General features: G+C 54.4%; 1 protein-coding gene across 1 annotated transcript; it reads right to left on the bottom strand.

Moving 5' to 3' along the window:
• Window positions 1-1918: 1918 nt before the first annotated feature.
• THY1 (Thy-1 cell surface antigen) lies at window positions 1919-5480 on the bottom strand. Its single transcript, XM_061368521.1, has 4 exons — window positions 5355-5480; window positions 3192-3273; window positions 2727-3062; window positions 1919-2161 (listed from the first exon to the last, which is right to left on the bottom strand). Exons 2-4 carry the CDS (start codon window positions 3226-3228, stop codon window positions 2049-2051), a joined length of 486 nt encoding a protein of 161 aa, XP_061224505.1. The 5' UTR covers window positions 3229-3273; window positions 5355-5480; the 3' UTR covers window positions 1919-2048.
• Window positions 5481-19667: the final 14187 nt, after the last annotated feature.

Below are 19667 nucleotides of genomic sequence, written 5' to 3'. Positions count from 1 at the left end.
CTGCTCTAGGAGATGCGGGGGCCCTTGGCATCCCCATGGCAGCGTGTGCAGGAAGCACCAGGGGCTCTAGCACATGCATCCACAGCCAGCCCTGCTCCCACACACACTCCCAGCTCTGACAGTTCCCTCCCCAGGGGATGGATGGGCTGGGATGTACCCAGCTGTACCTACCCTGCTTTGTCTCATTGCCAGCAGGATGGAATGCCCTGGCCCTGGGCTCACAATGGGGCCAGGAGGGTTGGGGTTCCAGAATGGAGTACGGGGTGCAGGGACAGGGGTGGGATAATGGGATGGGGCAAAGGGACTGGGTGCAGGGTTCGTGTTCTGGCTTCATAGGAGGGGATCACCCCGGGGAAGGCAAGATTTATCCCTGCCTGCTTCTACCCCTCCTGCTGGAGGCCTGCAGGATGCTGGTTGCCCAGGGTGTCCCACCCCCCCAAGATGGGATGCTGAAAGCACAGGCTGGATCCCAGCCCTTCACCCCATCACCTCACACATGGGTGGCCGCGGCTCCAACACACAACCTAGGGTTTTATTGTGCAGACAGAGGAACACTCCTGCAGGATAAGGTGTTTTTTCTTGTTGTTGTTGTTGCTTTTCGTAGGGTTCTTTCCCCCCACCCCTTTGACAGAGTTTGCTTTACGACAAGCTGTGGAAAACAACTACAAATGGTCACCCAAAAATGAGACTCGAGATGCATCCGCGCTCTGCTGGCTGGGCTCTGCGCCTGCCCCAGCGCTCACCAGCAAGCCCAGGGAGCTGGGCGCAGCCAGACCTCAGCTATACACGGCCTCAGCAGCACTAGACAGCAAGCAAGCAGGCAGGGACGGGCAGGGAAGGGGCACTGGGGTAGGTGGGAGGCAGCTCACAAGGCGTGGGGAGCAGCTGCTGTGGGTTGCTCTCAGCCGTGGTGGCACAGCTCAGGCTGCACGGGTAGCTCAGTGGGGCTGGGGTTCACCCCATGGACCAGGATGCTCCTGCCTGCATCTTCCCCTGCTCCTGTGCCCTCTCCTGGGGGAGGGTACAGCAGGACCAGCCCTCTGCTCTCTGTCCCCATGGCCAGCTGGGCTGCCCTTACACCTTTATCTGTTCTTAAATGGACACAGGGGATGATGAAAGGAAAGAAGGAGAAGGGAAAGGGTACACGGGGTCCTCCCAGCGGCATGGTGGGGCTGGAGGAAGACTGCTAAGCCTAGCTGTGGCCAGGCATTGGGATGTGCCCTCCCCACCAGCCTGGCTGGATCCAGCTCTGGGGACCACAGGGAGAGGAGTAGGGGCAATGCGGGGCTGTGGCTAGCTCAGAGAGGCTCTGCTTGCCTCCACTGGTGCTGGCAGCAATTCTCTCGTCACAGCTAAGGGCTGGTCTCAGGGGGAGAGCAAGTGGTGTCTGTGGCTTGGGCAGCCCATAGGTACCAGCTGATGCCTGGAGGAGGCCTCACTTCCATCGGCTGTGAAAGACAGACTAGGAAATACTTGTTGCCAAAGCACATTTGCAGTGAGCCCCCTTCCCCAAGGCCTTGAAAGGGCATTAAGGAGACGGGGTCATTTGATGGTGTCTCCTAAACCTGCTCCCCTCTCTTCTCCCATCCTGGCCAGGCTGGGGACATGCAGCCCCATCTCCAATAGGGACCCCTCTGCACGCTCTCGCATCACCTCCCTCTCTTACCTGCTGTGTCTCCCCAGTTGAAAACAGGCAAACCCCAACAGCCAAAGGGATGGGAGAAGCGGGCTGTGTGGGGCTGAGGCTCCAGTGCTCCCTCCCAACCAGGCAGCCTATTGAGTGGGGAGGAGCGATGGGAGAAGCAACGCTGCCTAGCAGAGCCACCATGCTTCGGAGCAGGGCATGTGTGCGTGTGACGGCGGGCCTTGGCACCGGGTAGCGTTAGATACGGCTATATAGAGATAACACAGAGAGAGGTTTCACTGCTTCCAAATGGTTCAGCTTCTCCTTCCAAGGGCTGCGTTCTGGCGGGGGAGGCGGGTTTGCTGGGGTGCTCGGTGTGTGCGTGCATGTGTGTGAGTGTGAGTGTGAGTGTGTGCTCTTCCTTTCACAGGGACACGAAGTCTACGGCTTGCAGGAGAGGCAGGGAAAGGAGAAGGAGCAGGAGCCATGAAGTGTTCTGGATCAAGAGGCTGAAGCCGGCGCACTTCTCCAGTTTGTCTGGGGATGGGGAGGGAGAGAAGAGCCACGGTGAAATCCCTCAGGGACAGGCATCAGGTGTTATAAGGGGTGTTGGGACTCAGCTTCTCGCCCTGGCCACAGAACCACACCAAGTCTCATCGTGGCCCCTTGCCTGTTTCCCCTCCCACCTTGTGCCCTTCAAAGCTTTGTTGGGCATGCAGAGACCTGGGGAAGCATAACCCTGTGTTTGGCTGACTGGGGTGACAAGGGGATGGGCACCAGAGCAGATGAAGGGCTCTGCAGATGGAGGTCTGCTCCTGCACAACCTAAGTGTGGAAAAGCCACATCCCTCTTCAGTAGTCTTGTCCCCTCTGCTGGGACTATGAAGCATCACCTATGGAGGACACCTGAGACACGTGGGGCCCAGGAAGGACAGGGTTAAGGAGTCAAGGCAGAGCAAGTGGGGCTGATGGCTTGTAAGGGCTGGGGAAACAGCTCAAGGAGGGTTTGGGGACACCATAGGGGGTTCTGGTTCTCTTTGCTAGCCCTACCAAGCCAAGGAGCAGGTGGGAAAGAGGGATTGAAGCCAGGCTGCCCCTCTCACCTTTGATAACAGTGATGTTCTTTATCTGGTTCCCAGTGTAGTCGTTGGTGGCCCTCAGCTCACACATGTAGACGCCCTCATCGCTGGTGGTGAAGCTCTGCAGGTAGAGGCACAGCAGGTTCTTGTGCATGGTGACGTTGGCTCGGCTGCGGTAGATGTTCTCCGAGACGCCCATGGTGCTGTGGATGACGTGCTTCCTGTTGTCCTTGGTGATGCTGAACTCGTAGGTCAGGGGGTTGCTGGTTTTGTTCTCATAGCGGCAGTCCACCCGCAGGCTCTGGCCCAGCAGGCAGGCACTCAGGTCCTTGATCATCTGGCAGTGGGCAGCCTGGAGGACTGGGAGAGGGAGGCAAGGAGGGGTTGGAAAAGGGATACAAGCACTGGGGATGCCCACATAGCCCCCGGCTCTCTGCTGGCTGCTCCGGGCTGAGCTCATTGCAGAGAAGGGAGGGGATGTGTGTCTACCTGTCAGGATGACAGCGATGCCGACGGTGGGGTTCATCTCTCCGCTGAGGTGCCCAGCAGTGGCCGTCACTGGAAGGGGAGCCTGGGCAGAGAGAAGGAGAGGAGGTTAGCCATTGAACCCAGCACACAGATACAGGCACATACAGCACAGCTAGGCAGGCTGGCTCTCTATGATGCTCTATGGCTTGCTTCTCATCATGGTGGCTGATTGACTGTGCAGGGACTGGCCGGCCCTGCAGCCGGCTAGGAAATGAGGGGTTATATGCCTGGCCAGCATCACCTTCCCATATCCCAAGGCAACACCAGCCACACTCTTTCCCTGTCTGTATCCCCACACCAGACATTAAACAAGCATGGCACGGACCTACATGTGCTGCCTTCCCTTTCTGCTGCCCCGTGCCGGGGATGGGGACCATACAGGAGGAATCAGTGCCTGCCCATGATGTCCATAGGGCTGCCAGGTGAGGGACTCTCCGTCGGTGCCGGCGGGCACCAGGCCCCCAGCCCTCCTGCGGCTCCAGCGGGTGAGCTCAGCACGGATGAGTCACTGCGATGCAGCGAGGGAAAGGGGCCAACAGCAGCGGGAAGGAGGGACACGGCAGCTGGACACGGAGCCAAGGCTGCCAAAGGATGGCACCGAGTCTCCAAGGGCTGAGCCGAGCCTGCCCAGCTACGGCGTGGAAGGGCTTTGGGGTGGCAGAGCCCACCCTCTGGGTCCCCAGCCTGGGTCTGTTCAGGGTGAGGGGCCTGTGGATGTGCTGTCAAAGCCACGGGGCTGCTGAGGGTCCAATGTGGCTGAAAGGAATCAATTAGAGGTTTGCAGCCCAGCCAAGCAGCCGCATGGGGAACCCAACCGCAGGCATGCGGAATGGAGGCAGAGGGGGGGGGAGCAGCAAAGCAGACACCGGGGCTGAAGGACACCGCATCCTGCAGCCGGTTCTCCAGGCTGGGGATGCGGAGCCAGGGCAAGAGGAGGAGGTGAGTACCACCCTTTGGGGCTCCAGGCTGGCAGAGGGGACACCAGGCCACCAGCTTGCTCCCTCTGAGCCTGACTAAGCATCCAGGGGAGAGCTCTGCACTGCAGCCAGTTGGATTCTTCTTCTGAGCATATTTTCGGTCTTTCATATAACGTTCTAGGAGGAAATACCAAACCCGTTTGCTCACTGTGGAGCTGTGAAAGATCTCTGTATCTGCAACCCCAAACCCTGGCCAGGAAGAAAAAAATCCCTTCTGCTTGGTCTGGACAACCAAGAGGGTGCAAATGGGGGCAAAGGCATGATGGAAGAGACTACTCGGGTCTCCTCTGGGTGCTGAGAAACTGGCCCCTGTCCTTTCCTTTGTTATTTCTCAGCTCTGACCCACTCCTCTTTGAACGTCCTGGGACACTATCTAGGTCACAGCCAGGCTTTCCTCCAGAAAATCAGTGCAAATAAGCTCCCAGAGAAGGGGGCTTCCTCCCATCTATGTGCAAAAACAGATATTCCAGGATCTCCATTCATGACCCCTTGGATCCTTTGTACCTCTCCTCCCGACAGTGGTGCCAGGTAACTCTTGCTCCTGCACAGTCCCAGGATCTTTGCACAAGGACAGATCTCCCAAGAATGGTAGCATTAGAGCAACCCCAGCTTTCTAACGTGGTCTCTGCCACCTACGTGGGGCCACGCTATGATGGTGGTACCCCCATACCCACCACCACGACAAAGGAGCTGGGATGGCAAAGCCATCGGGGCAGAAGAGAGCCGGGATGATGGGCTGGGATAAACCAGGCTGCAGACCTGGGAACAAGGGTACATCCTTACGGGGATGCTCAAGGAAGAGAGATGCGGGCAACACCGCTGCCGGGCCTGTTGGGGCAGGAGGGCTGGGTGCGAGCTGCCCACCCCGCAGGCAGCGGTGCTGTGCCCGTGGAGGAATGCCGCAGTCCCGAGCCTTTGCAGGGAAGGGAGGGAGGGAAAAGGAGGAAGAATGAGGAGCGCCGCCCTGCAGCAGCATCCCGGTACCCAGTCCCCGCGGCGGGCAGCGCATCCCTCCCGGGCAGGGACAAGCGGCTCCCGCTTTGGAGCCCCGACCCTCCCCTTTCCCCGCCCTGTATAGAGGGCATCACAGCGGCGGGTGCGCTCGGTGCGGTGGGGCCATGCCGTGCCGTTCCGTGCCGTGCCTTACCTGCCGGCGCTGTCCGGTGCTGCCGCCGGCGCTGTCCGGTGCTGCCCGGCGGGGCTGTGGGCGGCTCGGCGCTCCCCGCAGTTTGGGCCGGGCCGGGCGGGCGGCCCCAGCAAATCAGTGCCGGGCGGCGTCACGCAGGCTCAGCCCCCGGCCCTGCGGCGCGGTGCGGGGAGGAGGGGGGGGGGGGGGGCTCGGCTCTGCGGACCGGCCCCGCCCCGGGATGCGGGCGAAGCGGCCCAGGGCATCGGGGGTGAGCGGGGAGGGAGGGAGCCCCCGGGCGGTCCCTCACTGGGGCACAGGGGGGGTCCTGTCCGGCCCCTTCCCCATCCATCCCTTCCCCGTTCCGCTTTGCGCAGAGCGGGAAGGGTGACACATCCCCATCGCCATGGGAACAGCGCGGTTCTGCAGAAGAGCCGCCAGCCCTCGCCCTTCCCGGCAGCACGGGTGTTGCTCTGCTGGGAAAGGGAAGCTTTGGAAGCGGACGGAAGAGCGTGGCTTGAGCTCTGCTGAGGAAGGGGAACGTATTCCCCCTCCCCAAATGGGTATAGCTCAGGTGCACAATGAGCAGCAGACACCAAGCCACCTATGTACCATACAGGCTATGGTGATGGAAACACCACTGGCCACAAGCCTTAAGCTTTACGCCCAGGGCTGGTGGTGGTGAGGATGCAAACAAGGGCTTGCTCCCCACAAGCTCCCGCCACTGCATGGTTGGGAAGGGGCTAAGCTTCTGTGCAGAACATCCTTGAACCCAGTAAAGAGCCTGGCAAAGGAGCTCTTCTCTGCTCTAGGGCCAAGTGGAGATGACAGAAGAGGATGGCAGCATCATGGAGCTGCTCTTCCTGGGAGTCTGTGCTCCAAAGCATCCCAGCAAGGAGCAGAGGCGTGCAGGGGGGCCTGCCCTGTCCTCACCTCTGCCCGCAGCCCTTGGCTCTGCAGAAAAGGGCTGGCATGGTGAAAGTTGATAGGAGAAGTCATATTCTGCTCCAGCAGAACCTGATCCCCGCTGACACCCAAGTGCTGAGCTGGCTGTGCAGGGGGGGTTTGCTAATTCTACAGAACCTTGGCCCTGGCTATGCTGCCCCAAATGGGGTTGGACACAGGCCATGATGCTCAGGAAGGGTTCCCAGTGTGCTGCCACGAGGAGGGCAAAGGCCTGACCCTATCTGGGTACTGAATGGAGCCAGGCTGTGGTCACTACCAGTACCACAGCTAGGATGGTAACCCAGGGTATACAAAGCTGACGGTGAGGGTGGGGTTAAAGGCACGGCAAACTGGCATAGAAAGCCATCACTAACAACGACTGGAAGCAGATTGATGCAACGCAAACAGGCAAGAACAAGAGGCGCGTTGCCACGTTGTTAGGGTGCAAAAACCATGCAAGCATGAGGGCTGCATCCAAACACAGCTGTGATGTAACCACGCACACACACATGTCCCTTTTATACCTAGCCCCACATCCCCACCCTCACTCCCAGCTATGCAAGCATAGGCAACCAGGGAATGCAGGCTTGAGGGGCTGGCTTTTGGAGGCACGCAGCTGCCCAAGCCCCACTGCACTGCACTGCAAGAGATTTCATCTCCCGTCAGATCCCTGCCTGGTGGTGCTGTGGAGGCAGGCATGATTGTGCAGTTTCTGGGCAGTGCTGGCAGCGAATGTCCTGCCTAGGTGCTTGCAGGAGGCTCCTTGCAGAGGTTCTCTCACTGGGTAACCCCTTCACTGCAGATTGCAGGCTGGCTGTTATCCATACACCACAGGGAGAAATCAGTCCCTAAGTCACACCTAATGCAGAGGCCTCCAGATTGTGCTCCAAGGCAAAGGAAAGGGTGGGTGGGGAGGGGAAAACCTAATCATGACAGAGAAATGGGGAGGGTGCAGGCAGCGTTTGCAGGGGACAGGCAGAGACAGACAGACAGGGGCAAGGAGGGAGCCAGACAGTGCAGGTACCAGCAGGCACAGGTGATGTGGCAGGACAGAGAGGCAGAGGCAGGGCACAGCTCTCTTAAGAGCTCAGATCAATTGAAGTTCCCCTATCTCCTGTCTGGAGGGCATGTGGGGAGTCCTTCTGCTCTGATGGAGTGCGTCAGGGGCATCACTGCTCTGAGTCGCCCCAGGAGCATCCCCAGTAGCTGCAGGAGGTAGGCTGGAAGCTGAGGCACTGGGTGAGGACCGTGACTGGAGTGCCTGGTGCTGCTGCAGCAATTAAAACCTGGCCTTGTCCCAAGGACACGCTGCTGCAGGGGATGCCCTTCCAGGAGAGAGGTGCGCATCCTTCCCAAGAGGAACATCTCCCCCCTGCCCTCAGCCTACCCCCAAAAACGGGAGGAAAGGGAGCATCCCTCCCTCCTGCTCATGAATCACGGCACAGCATCACGTTGGGTCCTGCTCAAAACGTGACAGCAGGATGCCCACGCAGCAGCCGGTCCCTACCAGCAATCATTTGCTCCCCCACTGTTAATTGCAAGGGAGGAGAGACATTAGGTCCTAGCCAAGGAGAAACCCCTGGCATCCTCTCCCAAGCCATTAGAGCTGGGGAGTTACGGGATGCAGGAGGTAAGGGAGGGCGTCTGAGAATCAGTGCTATTGATCTGGCAGAGATTGCAGCTCTAGGCTCGACTGATGGATATGCTCACCAGCTTCACAGCGCAGTGCCTGCCCCTGCATGTCCCCGCAGCTCCAGCTGACAGGAGGGTGGCAAAGACTTCATGCTTGTCACTGCACGAAGCCGAAGCCAAACCCAGGCCCTTCCCACCCCATCTTTGAGGCTGCAGAAGAGCTTTGCCCTTGATTGGAGAGACAGAAAGGCCCTTGGGAGCCCAGCGAGGCCCCACGGATGCTATATGTAGCATGGCCCAGATACAAAGCCCTTGGGCTTTGTGGCACCACCGCACAGAGCAGGGGTGGAGGAGACTGTGCTCCCCTCCTTCCTGCATGCAGCACATGGAAAACAGGGGCAAGCAGGGCCTCTGCTGTGCTTGGAGCAGCCACATTAGCCCAGCAAAGGAGATGGCTGGCACAACAGAACAGCACTGCCAGAGCAGCTTGCCTGCAGTGTGCAGGGCTCCTCCATGGTCCCTCTGCCTGCCTTATGGCTGCATCCTGGGTACTGAGAACCCCCAGAGACTTGAAGACCTCACAGAGATCAGCTCTTAGAGGAATCAGCTCCAGTCCCTGCACTGATACACCTGGCAGCAGGAACATCCCTCCCTTCCCTCTGTGCTTCCCTGTTTGCCTGCAGGGTCTGGATACCTAACTCCTGGCTCCATGCTGACATGCAGTCATGCAAGAGGGCCCAGTGGGGATGCTGCACACTTCTGCTTGTCGTGGTGGCTTGCCTTGAAGGGAGACCCTGGCTGGGAGGCTGCCAGCAGTGAGTATGCACTGCAATGTAGGATGCTCCATAGTAAACCCCTGCTTCACCTGACATTGCTGTCAGTGTCTGGGAGCCATCAGGCAAGGTCCCAGTGGGGCAGCTCTGCTGCCTATCCATTGCAGAGCAATTCCTTGCAGTCTGATACCCGTCTGGAGGATGGGTGACCATCTCTGCTTCTAGCCCTTCACTCCCAGAGATGCTACACTAAGAGACTTGGAAATCCTGGTGGGAGCCAACTCAGCCTGCAAGAGGGGTTGACTGAGGCACAAAGCTCTCAGCTTGCTCCATCTGCTCCTCAGACTGAGTGGGAATGGTGCTTGGCTGCCTGCTCAGACTCCTCGCTGCCTCCTGTTGCAACCAGTAATGCATCCTGGTGGGAGAGGAAAGCAGGTTTCCCTGCAAACCTGACCTCTGCTGAGCTCAGGGGGAGATGTGTTCCTGGGGGATGGAGAAGCATCCTTGCCAACTAAGCCAGGCAGATAACTTGGTTCCTAGCTCAGAGTCTGGAGGTCTGGGTCTCTTACCTGCAGTGTGAGTGGCCAGAGGGCCTGTGTTCAGCCTGTTTGCAAGGGTGCCACATCCCATGGGCTCTTCATATGGGAGGTGACATGAACAGAGAGCTGGAACTGGGAAAAGATGCCACATCGATGGTGGAACTCACCTCCTTCAACCTGCTGAGCACCTTCCCCTGTGACACACCATCACCCCCTGTCCTGCATCGGGATGGCGATCGATGGGAATACCCCACTGATGCCAGGTTGTGCAGCATTAGAAGCCCCAGACATGCAACTGATTGATTACCAGAGCAACTGAAAATCCCTTTGTCTTGGGGAAATTCACCTGTGTGGGAAAGGAGAAGCTCTTAGGGCCCTGCTAGGGCGATGCTGGATGGAGAAAGCGGCATAGAGCACAGCACTGCTGCTCTCCATCACCAGCCTAACTTTCTCCTCTGTGTCTCAGGAGGCATGAATAATGCAAGCTACAGAAAATGGAAACAGCTTCCCTGAATTTTCTCCTCCTACCTGATGGCCCTTAAGGAATGGAAACTGTTTATTGGCATTCCTTATTTATGGAGGAACCATTGGAGCAGGGTGGTCAGCTCTCACCACACAGGTTCCCGGGGATGATTCCCAGCCTCCTCAGGCTGGAGAGAGGTGAGTTAAATACAGGCAGGTTAAATACAGGCACAGAACAGAGGTCGGTTCTGCTGTTGGGAGGCCTGGCCCTCACCCTGGCAGTGCTGGACAGGCAGGGGCTGTCCCTGCAGCACGCACAGAGCTTCCCTTTAGCATCCAGCCAGCTGCTCGCAGCACTTGGGTTTGTGTCATCAGCTCCAGCACTCGCTTGTCTCCCCCATTGTTAGTGGGGACAATGGGAGCGTGTACCCATGCTGGGCAGAAGGGCTTCCCCTGCTCCCTGCCTTCCCTGCAGCTGATAGGAGCCAGCCAGTCTGTGCTGCAAGGAGCAGAGGGGCAGACAGCACTGCCTGGATGTCAGCTCTCCCTGGAGGCACTGGGCAAGCCCTGGCTCTGGTCCTTACCCTTCTCCTCTGCACCAAGCCGCAAACACCAGCATCCTCCCAGCCACATCTGGCCGTGCAGAGCCACATCTGCCAGCCCTGTGCTGTACTGAGTCACTCACTGATTCCTCCCAGCCCATTTGACAAATGGTTTGGAGCAGAGGGAGATTTTCAAGCATTTCCCAGGCGGCTTTTTACCCATTGTTGTCTGCTTCTGATTGCTTAGGAGGCTGGGGAACCTTGTGTTACCCCAGGGTCTTGCAGCAGAGCTAGGAAGGCTGAGTCTCCATCTCTTGTACAGTCTCCTTCAGGGACAGGAAGCGGGTCACTTCATACCTCCGTGCATCAATATTGCCACGGAGAAACATGTCCTGAAGAAATTCCTTCCTTTTTCATGCAGGCCGACCTTCTGATTTGAAACACTTGTCTCTAGGAAACAGACTGCAGATGAAGACAGCATCATCAGGAAGAATCACTGCGTTTTCATCAAGAGACACCCAAAGCAATGTTAGCAATGAAAGAGAAAGCATCACCCAGACACCCAGTGAAGAACTACACTGGTCCCTCAAGGGAGCACCACTTCCAGGCCAGACAGGGTGCCCATTGTCCCTGCACTCCACTTGGGAAGGGACCAAAGCACCTCTTGAGCACTGCCCCATAAGGTATCTGCATGGCAATGTCACTTACCTGGATAGCACCTCATGATACCCAAGATTCCACTTAGGAGTACCCAGAACAAATACACAACCACCTTGTGACAGCGATAACTGCAACTGCTGCTGAAAAGGTGCAATTGTATGAGCATAAGAAACAGGAAAACAGGCAGTGAAAATGGCTATGAGTACAATACAGAGATTGAAAAATCATTTTATGGAGGAACCAGAACACTGAGTGATGGGAAAGGGGAAAAGGGCAATCACAGATGCTGTACCTGCACAGGAAGAACATTGATTTTCCAGATGTTGGGGCCCAAAGCTGTCTCCAACATGAATATGCTGCAATTAACCCCAAACTAAGCGAGACAAACCCACCTCTAACCTAAAGGACAGCAAAGCAGCCTAAAATAACAGAGAAAAGGCTCCATCATATGATACCCATTCCACACATGCATGACAAAACACTGCAAAAGGAAGCTCTAAGCAGGTCCTGCACTGGAGTAGCTGATAACAATCCCCTCCATCACAGAAACCCCCTCTTACTTCAGCTTGTGTCACCAAAGCGATGCGCGACAGGGCTCTGGATGATGCTAGAGCCACTCACCCGGGGCAAACCGTGCTGGATGTGCAAAGGTGCAGCAGCCCTGCTTGAAGAGAGCTGCAAAGCAGCCCACAGGCTGTGTCAGCTGAAGACAAGAGGCCCTTTCATTTCCTTTATTATAGGTAGTTGGAGGTCAGCCCTGTGTGCTCTGATTTGGCTTCCCCAAGTTCCCCACCGCATGCACCCCCTGAAGTGGCTTTGTACAGAAACACATCTGGTTTCATCTTGTCCACATTTGTGCCGCTGTTTTCCCAGAACAAATGCTTCAGCAGTTACCGTTCCTCTGCCAGGAACAATTCCAAAGGGAGCACGCTAGTTTGCGCTGGAACGCGTGGTCAGAAAGAGCTATAAACCTTAAGGAAATAAGGCTGGGTCCTTATGCATTTTAAAGCATTCCTTTTCTGCTGGTCTCTGCACAGAGGTTCTTGTGGTTAGCAGGAAAATGTACATTTCCTGTCATCAACATCCTGGGTCAGATTGCAGCCCTGTGTCCATAGGGCTTCAAGCTTCAGTTTCCAACCCTCAAGAGCTGCAAAAAGAACCCCTAAGTAAGGCAAAATAGGACCCCCAAAGCCAATTTGTGCATTACTTTCTCTAGAGAGTCTTGGCACTCTTGCAAGTCAAAGAAATTACATTTACTGGAACTAGAAGCTCACATCCAGGCCTTGAATACCCACTTCCAGACTGGAGATACAGTGCCAACACGAAATGCTGAATCAGTGTAAATTCACTCTGCTGATTCAGGTGTTCCAGCACTATTACTCTGAAGGAGGAAGCTTTGTCCCAGCAGGCTGATGCCAGATAGGCTATCAGCTGTGCTCCTGCAGATGACACAGCCAGCACAAACAGCTCTGCATGTGCCAGCAAATGGGGCTAAAACCTGCCTGTGCATCGGTCTGGGCACCGCTTTCATTGCCAGGTGATGCACAGGTATGTGGATCCAGTACTAATCAATGCAAAACAGCAGCCTGCGACAGTATGCTCTAAAAAGGGACCAGACATTTGGAAGTGAAAGAGAACAGTCTCAAGGCAGGGATCAGCAGATGCCAGCACTGACACACGGTTCCGGGTCTGGCAGAGCAGCAGCCTCTCCACTTGTTTTTCTAGGCTTTTCAAGGCATTATCAATGTTTCTGCAAGCATTTATACCCAATCTCCAGCCAAATACCTGTATCTACCTGGGTTCTTCTGAAGCTTTAATGCAGATCATACTGAGGACCCTTTCAGCACCTCATACCAGCACAAACAGCAGCTCCTAGCTGATGCTGACAAAGGTGGGGGGGGCAGCAGCCCTCATGGGCATCACCTGAAGGGCAGTTAACATCAAATCCATTAACCCTTGCATTTACATCGTTCAGGAGTTGAAGTCTAAACATGATGTTTTAGGCCCTTTACAAGCAAAGATGCTGTCACTGTATAGTATATGAGCAGGAAGTTGTTGCTGGTTTTCAGTGGTCTCCTTGGTGTTTTTAAACAGCAACCTATCAAGAAGTTGTTGTTATCTATCTTTCCTGTGCAATGCTAGGAAACGAATGTGGAAATGAAGATTTACGCTCTCTCTTTCTAGGGATGCATCTCAAGCCTGCATCCTTCCTCTCTCCGCAGCTGGGTTTGTACTTACCGTTGCCTTGAAATGCCTGGATACAAAGCACTGTCCAGTCTGAGTATCACAGCGTTCTCCTGAGCCCTCTGAGGTATTCAAAGACCCAAACCCCATGAGATTATGAATCTTATGAAACAAGCTCAGAAATCATTACTTAAGATTGTATGTTGGCTTAGAACCCCTTTGAATGAGTATGCTCCTTGGTCTTTGCTGGGTTTTTTTGCATCTCTTATTTACACACTGTGTTTCTTGACATATACCCAGAGACTGTGTTTACCGACATAGTGCTTTATATTGCAAGCAGCGGAGGGTGCTTGTGATGAGTCAGCTCTAACATGAGGTGTTACACATACATTTCACTCTTGCCATGGGATAGATGCTTTTTGATGTCGTGAATCTCTGTTTTGATGAGATTCAGTCAAGAAGTGCACTGGGACAGATACTCCAAACCCCAATGTCCAGTATATACCCAGAGTCTAGGCTAAGGCTAGGAAATGGTAGAGAAGACAACCCTCACAATACACATCACTGGAATCTCTGCAGCTGTAACCGAGGGGAAATATGCATCTTTTTGTGCATCTTAGTGAGGTCCCTTTTCTTTCTGGTGATCTCTTAACTTGCAGGAAGCTCTTAGAGGTATTTCTGAAGCCACGTTAGTAAGCTCAAAAGAATCCTCAAAGAGCAAGTTATTGGCAACCAAAGGAAAGTTTTGTTGGTGAAAATCAGAGGCAGGGCCAAAGAGATGGAAAAAATGAGGAAGGTAGGGAAAGAATGAGATGAAAAACAAGTACTGTCAGAGGGGAACATGGCTATTATAATCGCGCATGCACACAGACACAGGGGAAAGCTCCACTTAAATACAAACACACACTTAACAAAAAGGGGATTTATGAAGCATCGCAAACAATGTAATCTGCTGTTTACCACAGGAATGGTAAATCAACCCTAGGAACCAAAGCACAGCCTATTTTAATGGGAGCCCTGCCTGTGCTGGCAGGCCAGGGCTCCATTTCTGAGAACTGTATTAGAAATGAATGACAAAAAGCTCCATGCAAGTGAAGAAAAGCCTTGCAAATGTGAGTTAATCAAGTGTGAAGGGCCAACAAAGACTGCCACGAAGTCTCCATGTGCCCTCCTCATGCGAAGCTATGACTTGCTAAGAGTTAGCTTCTTCCTCCGTTCCCTTTAATGCTACATTAATTGCTTCTCCTGCAGAGGGAATTTACACTGAAAAGAGTCAGAACCAGCTTTAACAGGGGGAGGAAAAGGAAACAGCTCCATTGCCTGCACAGATGAGTGTGAGCGCAGCCCTTTGGGCCTTGCTGTGTGCATTTAATGGCTTTCCATGGTGAAGGTGGTCTGTGTTATCGGGGTGAGCCAGTCAGCATCGTTGGACATCTCTTTCCAGTGCAGTGTTTCAGGGAACCTGCGGTGCCATGGCACTCTCAGAGACAAAGCTGCCCCATACACATAGGCTGGCCTGTCTGGAGGGGTGTGAGGAAGCGGTATGATAGCATCCCTGCCTTGCAGGCCCTGTGTTAGCTCCTGAGCAGTGGGCAGGCTGGTTATTCTGCTAGGAAGCACCAGAGGGTAGCATTGCCTTTTGCTGGAGTACACTTGTGGCAACCACTGTCATGCTGCTGTTATCCCTAGTGTGAGAATTGTCGGGATGGAGCAGGCTGCATCCTAAGGTCCCTACAGTGGTCTGTGCTTACATGTGTAAAGGAACACATTGTAAGAGCCTAAAGTCCCATCTTTTGTTTATGGGATGAAATAATAGGGATGAAAGTGAGCTTTATGGCCTCATCTAGTCATGAGTTGTACAGCTCTGTTTCATGTATGTGCTAAGTTACCGTGGCAGGTTAGTGGAGAAACACTGATTTCAATGCTGATCTTCTAGAAGCTTACCAGCTGAAATGATGAAAAGCAATAGCAGGACAGCCGCTGGATGCCTTGTGGAACCCATTGGGAGCTCTCCTGGATTGTCTTTCCAGATCTAATGTGTCCTTCTCCTGCAGGTATGCACCAGGATGAGGAAGGACTCTGAAGCTGCCCTGATGACTCCAGAGCTCAGAGGTGCACTGTGCTGTGTGCAGCTCAAGCTACCTTGACCTATAAAAGGCAACCAGAGGCTCAGAGCTTCTCTGTGCTATGGGGTAGTGACAGTGTCTTGCTTCAGAGGTAGCTGCATCATCTTCTACCTACAGCAGAGCTTGGGCTCCTTAGTAAGAATCATTAATGAAAAGTAAGCCAGAGCTTAACAAAGTGTTGGGACACTGATTTCCCATGCAGCTTATGGGATGCAATGGCCTACCTTCACCGAAGTGATGCTGGAGTATGGTGAACATCTTGGTCAGCCTCGTACTTGAGGCAAATATGTATATATTGTGGAAATAAAGCAGCTTTCAAGATCACTCAGCAATGCTGGCCCAGTGACATCCTTAGACAAGGTTCACCCCACTCTCCACATTGTGCCAAGTACCAGAGTCCAGTCAGTGGTGTCACAGGACCTTCAAACACCCCTCTGTGTTCCCTGTGCCCTCTGTCTGATGCTCTTTCTCCTGCAGCCTTTGGCTCTTCCTCATCATAAATCCTGTAGGATTTAACTTCTAGCTACTGATCCTTTTGACAGTAATGGACCATTAACTAAGTAGACATAAAATTGAAAGTGTAAATCCCTCTCCCTTGGGGAATTAGAAAGTAGGTTTAGGATGCAGGCCATGAAACGCAAGAGTTCCCTGTAATCACAAACAAGGCCTGATTAACTCTGCCTGCCCAGCATTCCCAGGTCTGTGCCAGCTCATAAACAAGAGAGCAGAAGCTGGGGCTAGTACAGCAGAACCATTTGCATCTGCCAGGGAAAAAGCCTTCAGCCCTTGTGTTTGAGCTTGTTCATCCCATTGCCAGGGTCTCCCTTGTAAGAGTCTGGGCTATGAAGGATGGGATGATACAGCATCCTTCGTGGGTACCACGTGCAATCCCAGCACTTCCCCTGGGCTCTCCAGTAATGTGGCAGTGCTCCACTGTGTATCTGTGGGAGTGAGTCTGCTGCTGACTCTGTTCTATAGACCTTGAGATCAGTGCCCACTGATTAAAGTTAATTACCTTCCTCTTGCAGGAGGGACTCTACTTTCAAGGTCTTGCAGGTCCTTAACCAAGCACCTGCCTTTGAAAGAGATTCTGATTGAATTGCAATACGCAATCAGAGCCGGGATGGCCAGGACAGAGGAGGATGGGTCCAGAGACCAAACTGAGCTCTCTGTATGGCTGCCCTCCTGTGAAGTGCCAGGTCACTGCCGGCCAGCACCCCCTGCACACCTCAGGGTATGCTCCACCTATTCCCTCCTTGCTCCACGCTCCTGCAGCCAAGCTGTGTGCTGGTGCCTGTGCCATCCATCACGCCAGCAGCGCAAGAGCAGCTGCAGAAAGTGCCTGGGATTTATCACCAGTGGCAGGAGCTTTTGTCTGCAATAAACCCCACTTTTCCCCTCCCATCTTGTAGAGCTTTCCCCCCTTCCCTTCTCTCATTATTATTATTATTATTTTTAAGGAGCTTAATGCCATATGCCTTGCTGTGTCATAAATAACCCCTGTAATCAAACAGCACCGGGTAAATGTAGTATTCCAGCTTATGCAATTTGTTTGACAAAATGAATCCAGAAGAATATAAGTCTGTGGTGGAAAGACAAATAGAGCAGCTTGGATGAATGTGTTAACCAAGAGAAAAATGGCTTGGCAGAGGGGTTGATGCTATATTTATCCATGCAAATGGAGCTCGGGGCTAATTTATTATAAATAGAGTGTAGAGCTTGCCAGAATGGGCAGTGTCTCCTGAGAGGGACAGCAAGAAACACGGCCCTGCCAGGGTCATGGAGGGGAGCTGGGCTCAGGCTTGGCATGGGGCTGTTAGGTCTTTGTGCACTGTGTGCAGACAGGCAGTGTGGAGGAGCTAAAGGGACTCCGCTCAGCTGATGGACGCATGGGATGCAGCAGTGCTAGCATGTGCTGGCAATGCAAGTAGCCCTTGCCTAGGTGCTGGGTGTACCCAAAACCAGACATTGCTGCAAGGAGCACACAGTCCAGTGTGACTCCCTCATCTTCTGGGCTTTCTTTATGTCTTTCCTTTGAATCTCTCTCTGAAGGTGCTCAGTAGGTTCACATTGAGCATCAACCCTTCCCTGGCTTTACTGGTGCTTTTGTATTGCTTATGGGGAAACCAGGAGTCCCCATTCCCTCTTTTGGGGCTAAGCAGGTCAGAGCTGGCTACTGGCAAAAGTTTTCCAGCCCAAACACCCCTGGTTCCATCCATGAGACATAGACCAAGCGTGGCTCTTTGCCCTCTGCTGGCAAATGGCTTGTGGCTGGCCATGGGATGATGCTGCCTGGCTGGCGACTGGCAAGAAGAGAGCCAAATTCTAACCCCTGTGAGCTGGGAGAGCCTCTGAGCTGTATGGAAGCTGAAGGGGACCCCCAATCTCTGCAGTTGTTGCATTGTTGGGCCTGATGAGCTTTATTGAATGTTACCTGCTAGAGCTTGGGTGTGATCCTGGTAACATCACAGGTAATGTGGGGTAGCCAGGACCTGAAGCTGCAGCCCTTTCCATGAGCTCTGTCTGCCCCTGGGCTGTGTTCGCTTTGTTAAAGGTGATCTTTGTCTTTCTCCTCTGGCAAGGTCCAGACCCCGCATGGCTGCTCACCTTCTTCTCACCCCAGCGAGGCTGGGTGTTCCTAAAGCTATCCTCAAGGTGAAGGCTGTGGGTCAGGCTCCCCATAGTGCTGCTACAACGCAGTGCAGGTGATGGGTGTTTCTGGGTACCCTTCCTGCAACTGCCTTGTTTCCTGGCAGAGGAGCACTGTGAGCACTGAGCACACAGCCTTTTGTCTTCCCGAGAGCTCCTCCAGTGCTTGCACACGAAGAGCTGAGCAGCCTGTGTGCATAGCAGCAGCCCTTTGCTGTGTCTGGGTTTGCTGGGAGGAGATCTGTGCCTTCCTGAGCATCTCTCTGCAACCGGGCTGCTGCTACCTGTACCCTGCTGCAAGATGTACCTGAGCCTATGAGTGAACTTCTGGGGGCAGGAGAAGCTGAGGCGTGCCTTTAGGCGTCTCCTGGGAGGTTGTGTCTCTTCTCCAATGCTGTGTGTAGTCTCTTCCACGTGAAATCCACCCCAGAAGACGCCGAGAGCCTGCCTTAGCCTAGGAAGTGCTGCAACCTAGAGGAGAAATCCCTTTATACTGCAGCAGAGCCCTACCTCCTCTTCACCATAAGGCGGCATTATAGGCTCTGGTGACTGGCAGGGCTGGGATGCGCCCAGAGCAGAGATGAAGAAGGACATTTCTCATTGATGAGGAACACCTCAGCTCCTGCTCCCTGCGTCTCACCTTTTACACACTTGCCCCTTGGCCATGTCGGCTGAAGAGCTGAATTTTTCATCAAAGCAATGATTGTGCTTTCAGATAAGGGGGGTGTTTGTGTGTGTAGAGGGGGATGTTTTCCTACCTTTTCACCCTCTTCCTGCCCTCAGAGCCCCTGATCTGTCTCTGCGAGCACAATGCTGCCCTGCAGGCTCGAAGGGAAGCCTGGGGGATGACCCACACATGGGATGCAGGCTGGGAAAAGCAGAGGCTGTTGCTCCTTGCAGACCTTCGCTGGCCTGGGCTGTGTACCGGAGGGAGAGGTGGGCAAAGCTGCAGTGCAGGTGGCTCACGTGTCGGACTGCACATCCAGCGGGAGGGATGCTGCCTCATTAGTCCAGGAAACACCTCCTCCAAGCGGGAACGCAGCCAGCCCCCCCCTCCTCACCCTTCTCCCCATTCCTGATGTGTATGAGTATTCTTTTTTAAGTGGCAAGCTGAATATTTTAAACAAACACTGCTTAAAATCTATAATTTATGGGCAAGGCTTCAGAAGAGGAGATCAGTCATCTCTCGGTGCTGAGGGTGGCTCTCCATCCGCAGCAGCCCCCACTGCACTGCTTCCAGTCAACTGGCGCAGGCATAAGGGATTAGCCTTGGGCAGGGCAGCCACCAGAAAATTCCCAGCTCTGAATGAAGGGAAACCGGATTCTCTTCTCTTGCAGGCAGGAGCAACTCAGAGCCCTTCGCCAGCACATGCCCCCATTGAGAGCCCTGGGAGCATCCGACTGGGCCCCCGGGTTTGGGGCTGTTTCAGCTCTCAGTGTAGGATTAGGAAGGTGCTGCCTTGCTTCAGCCCCTCTTGGTGCAGTGTGCTGGCTCCTGCTTGGGGTGACACAGGGGAGGAGGCCAAGAGGCTGAACTCCCAAAGCTGACAGGCTAGACACGATGGGGAGCTGCACCAGGACCTGTGCTAACAGGCACTGCTGGGTAGTGGTAGACCCCAGAACACTGGGAGAAGACCCTGCCTTTGCTGTCATTCTCCCCTCTATGCTCTGGATGTTCCCCAAGCTGAGCTGAGGGAAGATTCGAGGCTTGTTCGTTAATGGGAGCGGAGAGACTTTTGCTTCGATCAATTAATTTGCTGCTCTTCCCCATTTTCAGGACCATCTTTTATTCATAGCCAAGTGGTGCAGACACCGCTGCTTG

This window comes from Neopsephotus bourkii, unplaced genomic scaffold (assembly GCF_033783945.1).
Source record: "Neopsephotus bourkii isolate Nb327-2 ecotype Australia unplaced genomic scaffold, CSIRO-AGI_Nbou_v1 NB_1433, whole genome shotgun sequence".
Taxonomy (NCBI): Eukaryota; Metazoa; Chordata; class Aves; order Psittaciformes; family Psittacidae; genus Neopsephotus; species Neopsephotus bourkii.
Note: the sequence above shows the minus strand (reverse complement) of the source record. Positions and strands in the feature narration are given on the sequence as shown.

Excerpts from the sequence above, each read along its gene's own strand:
- THY1 (XM_061368521.1), bottom strand. The coding sequence starts at position 3,228 with ATGAACCCCACCGTCGGCATCGCTGTCATCCTGACAG. Across the intron at positions 3,063-3,191 it reads CATCGCTGTCATCCTGACAG|TCCTCCAGGCTGCCCACTGC; the intron begins GTAGACACACAT and ends TCCCTCTCCCAG. Across the intron at positions 2,162-2,726 it reads GAACATCACTGTTATCAAAG|ACAAACTGGAGAAGTGCGCC; the intron begins GTGAGAGGGGCA and ends CCCCATCCCCAG.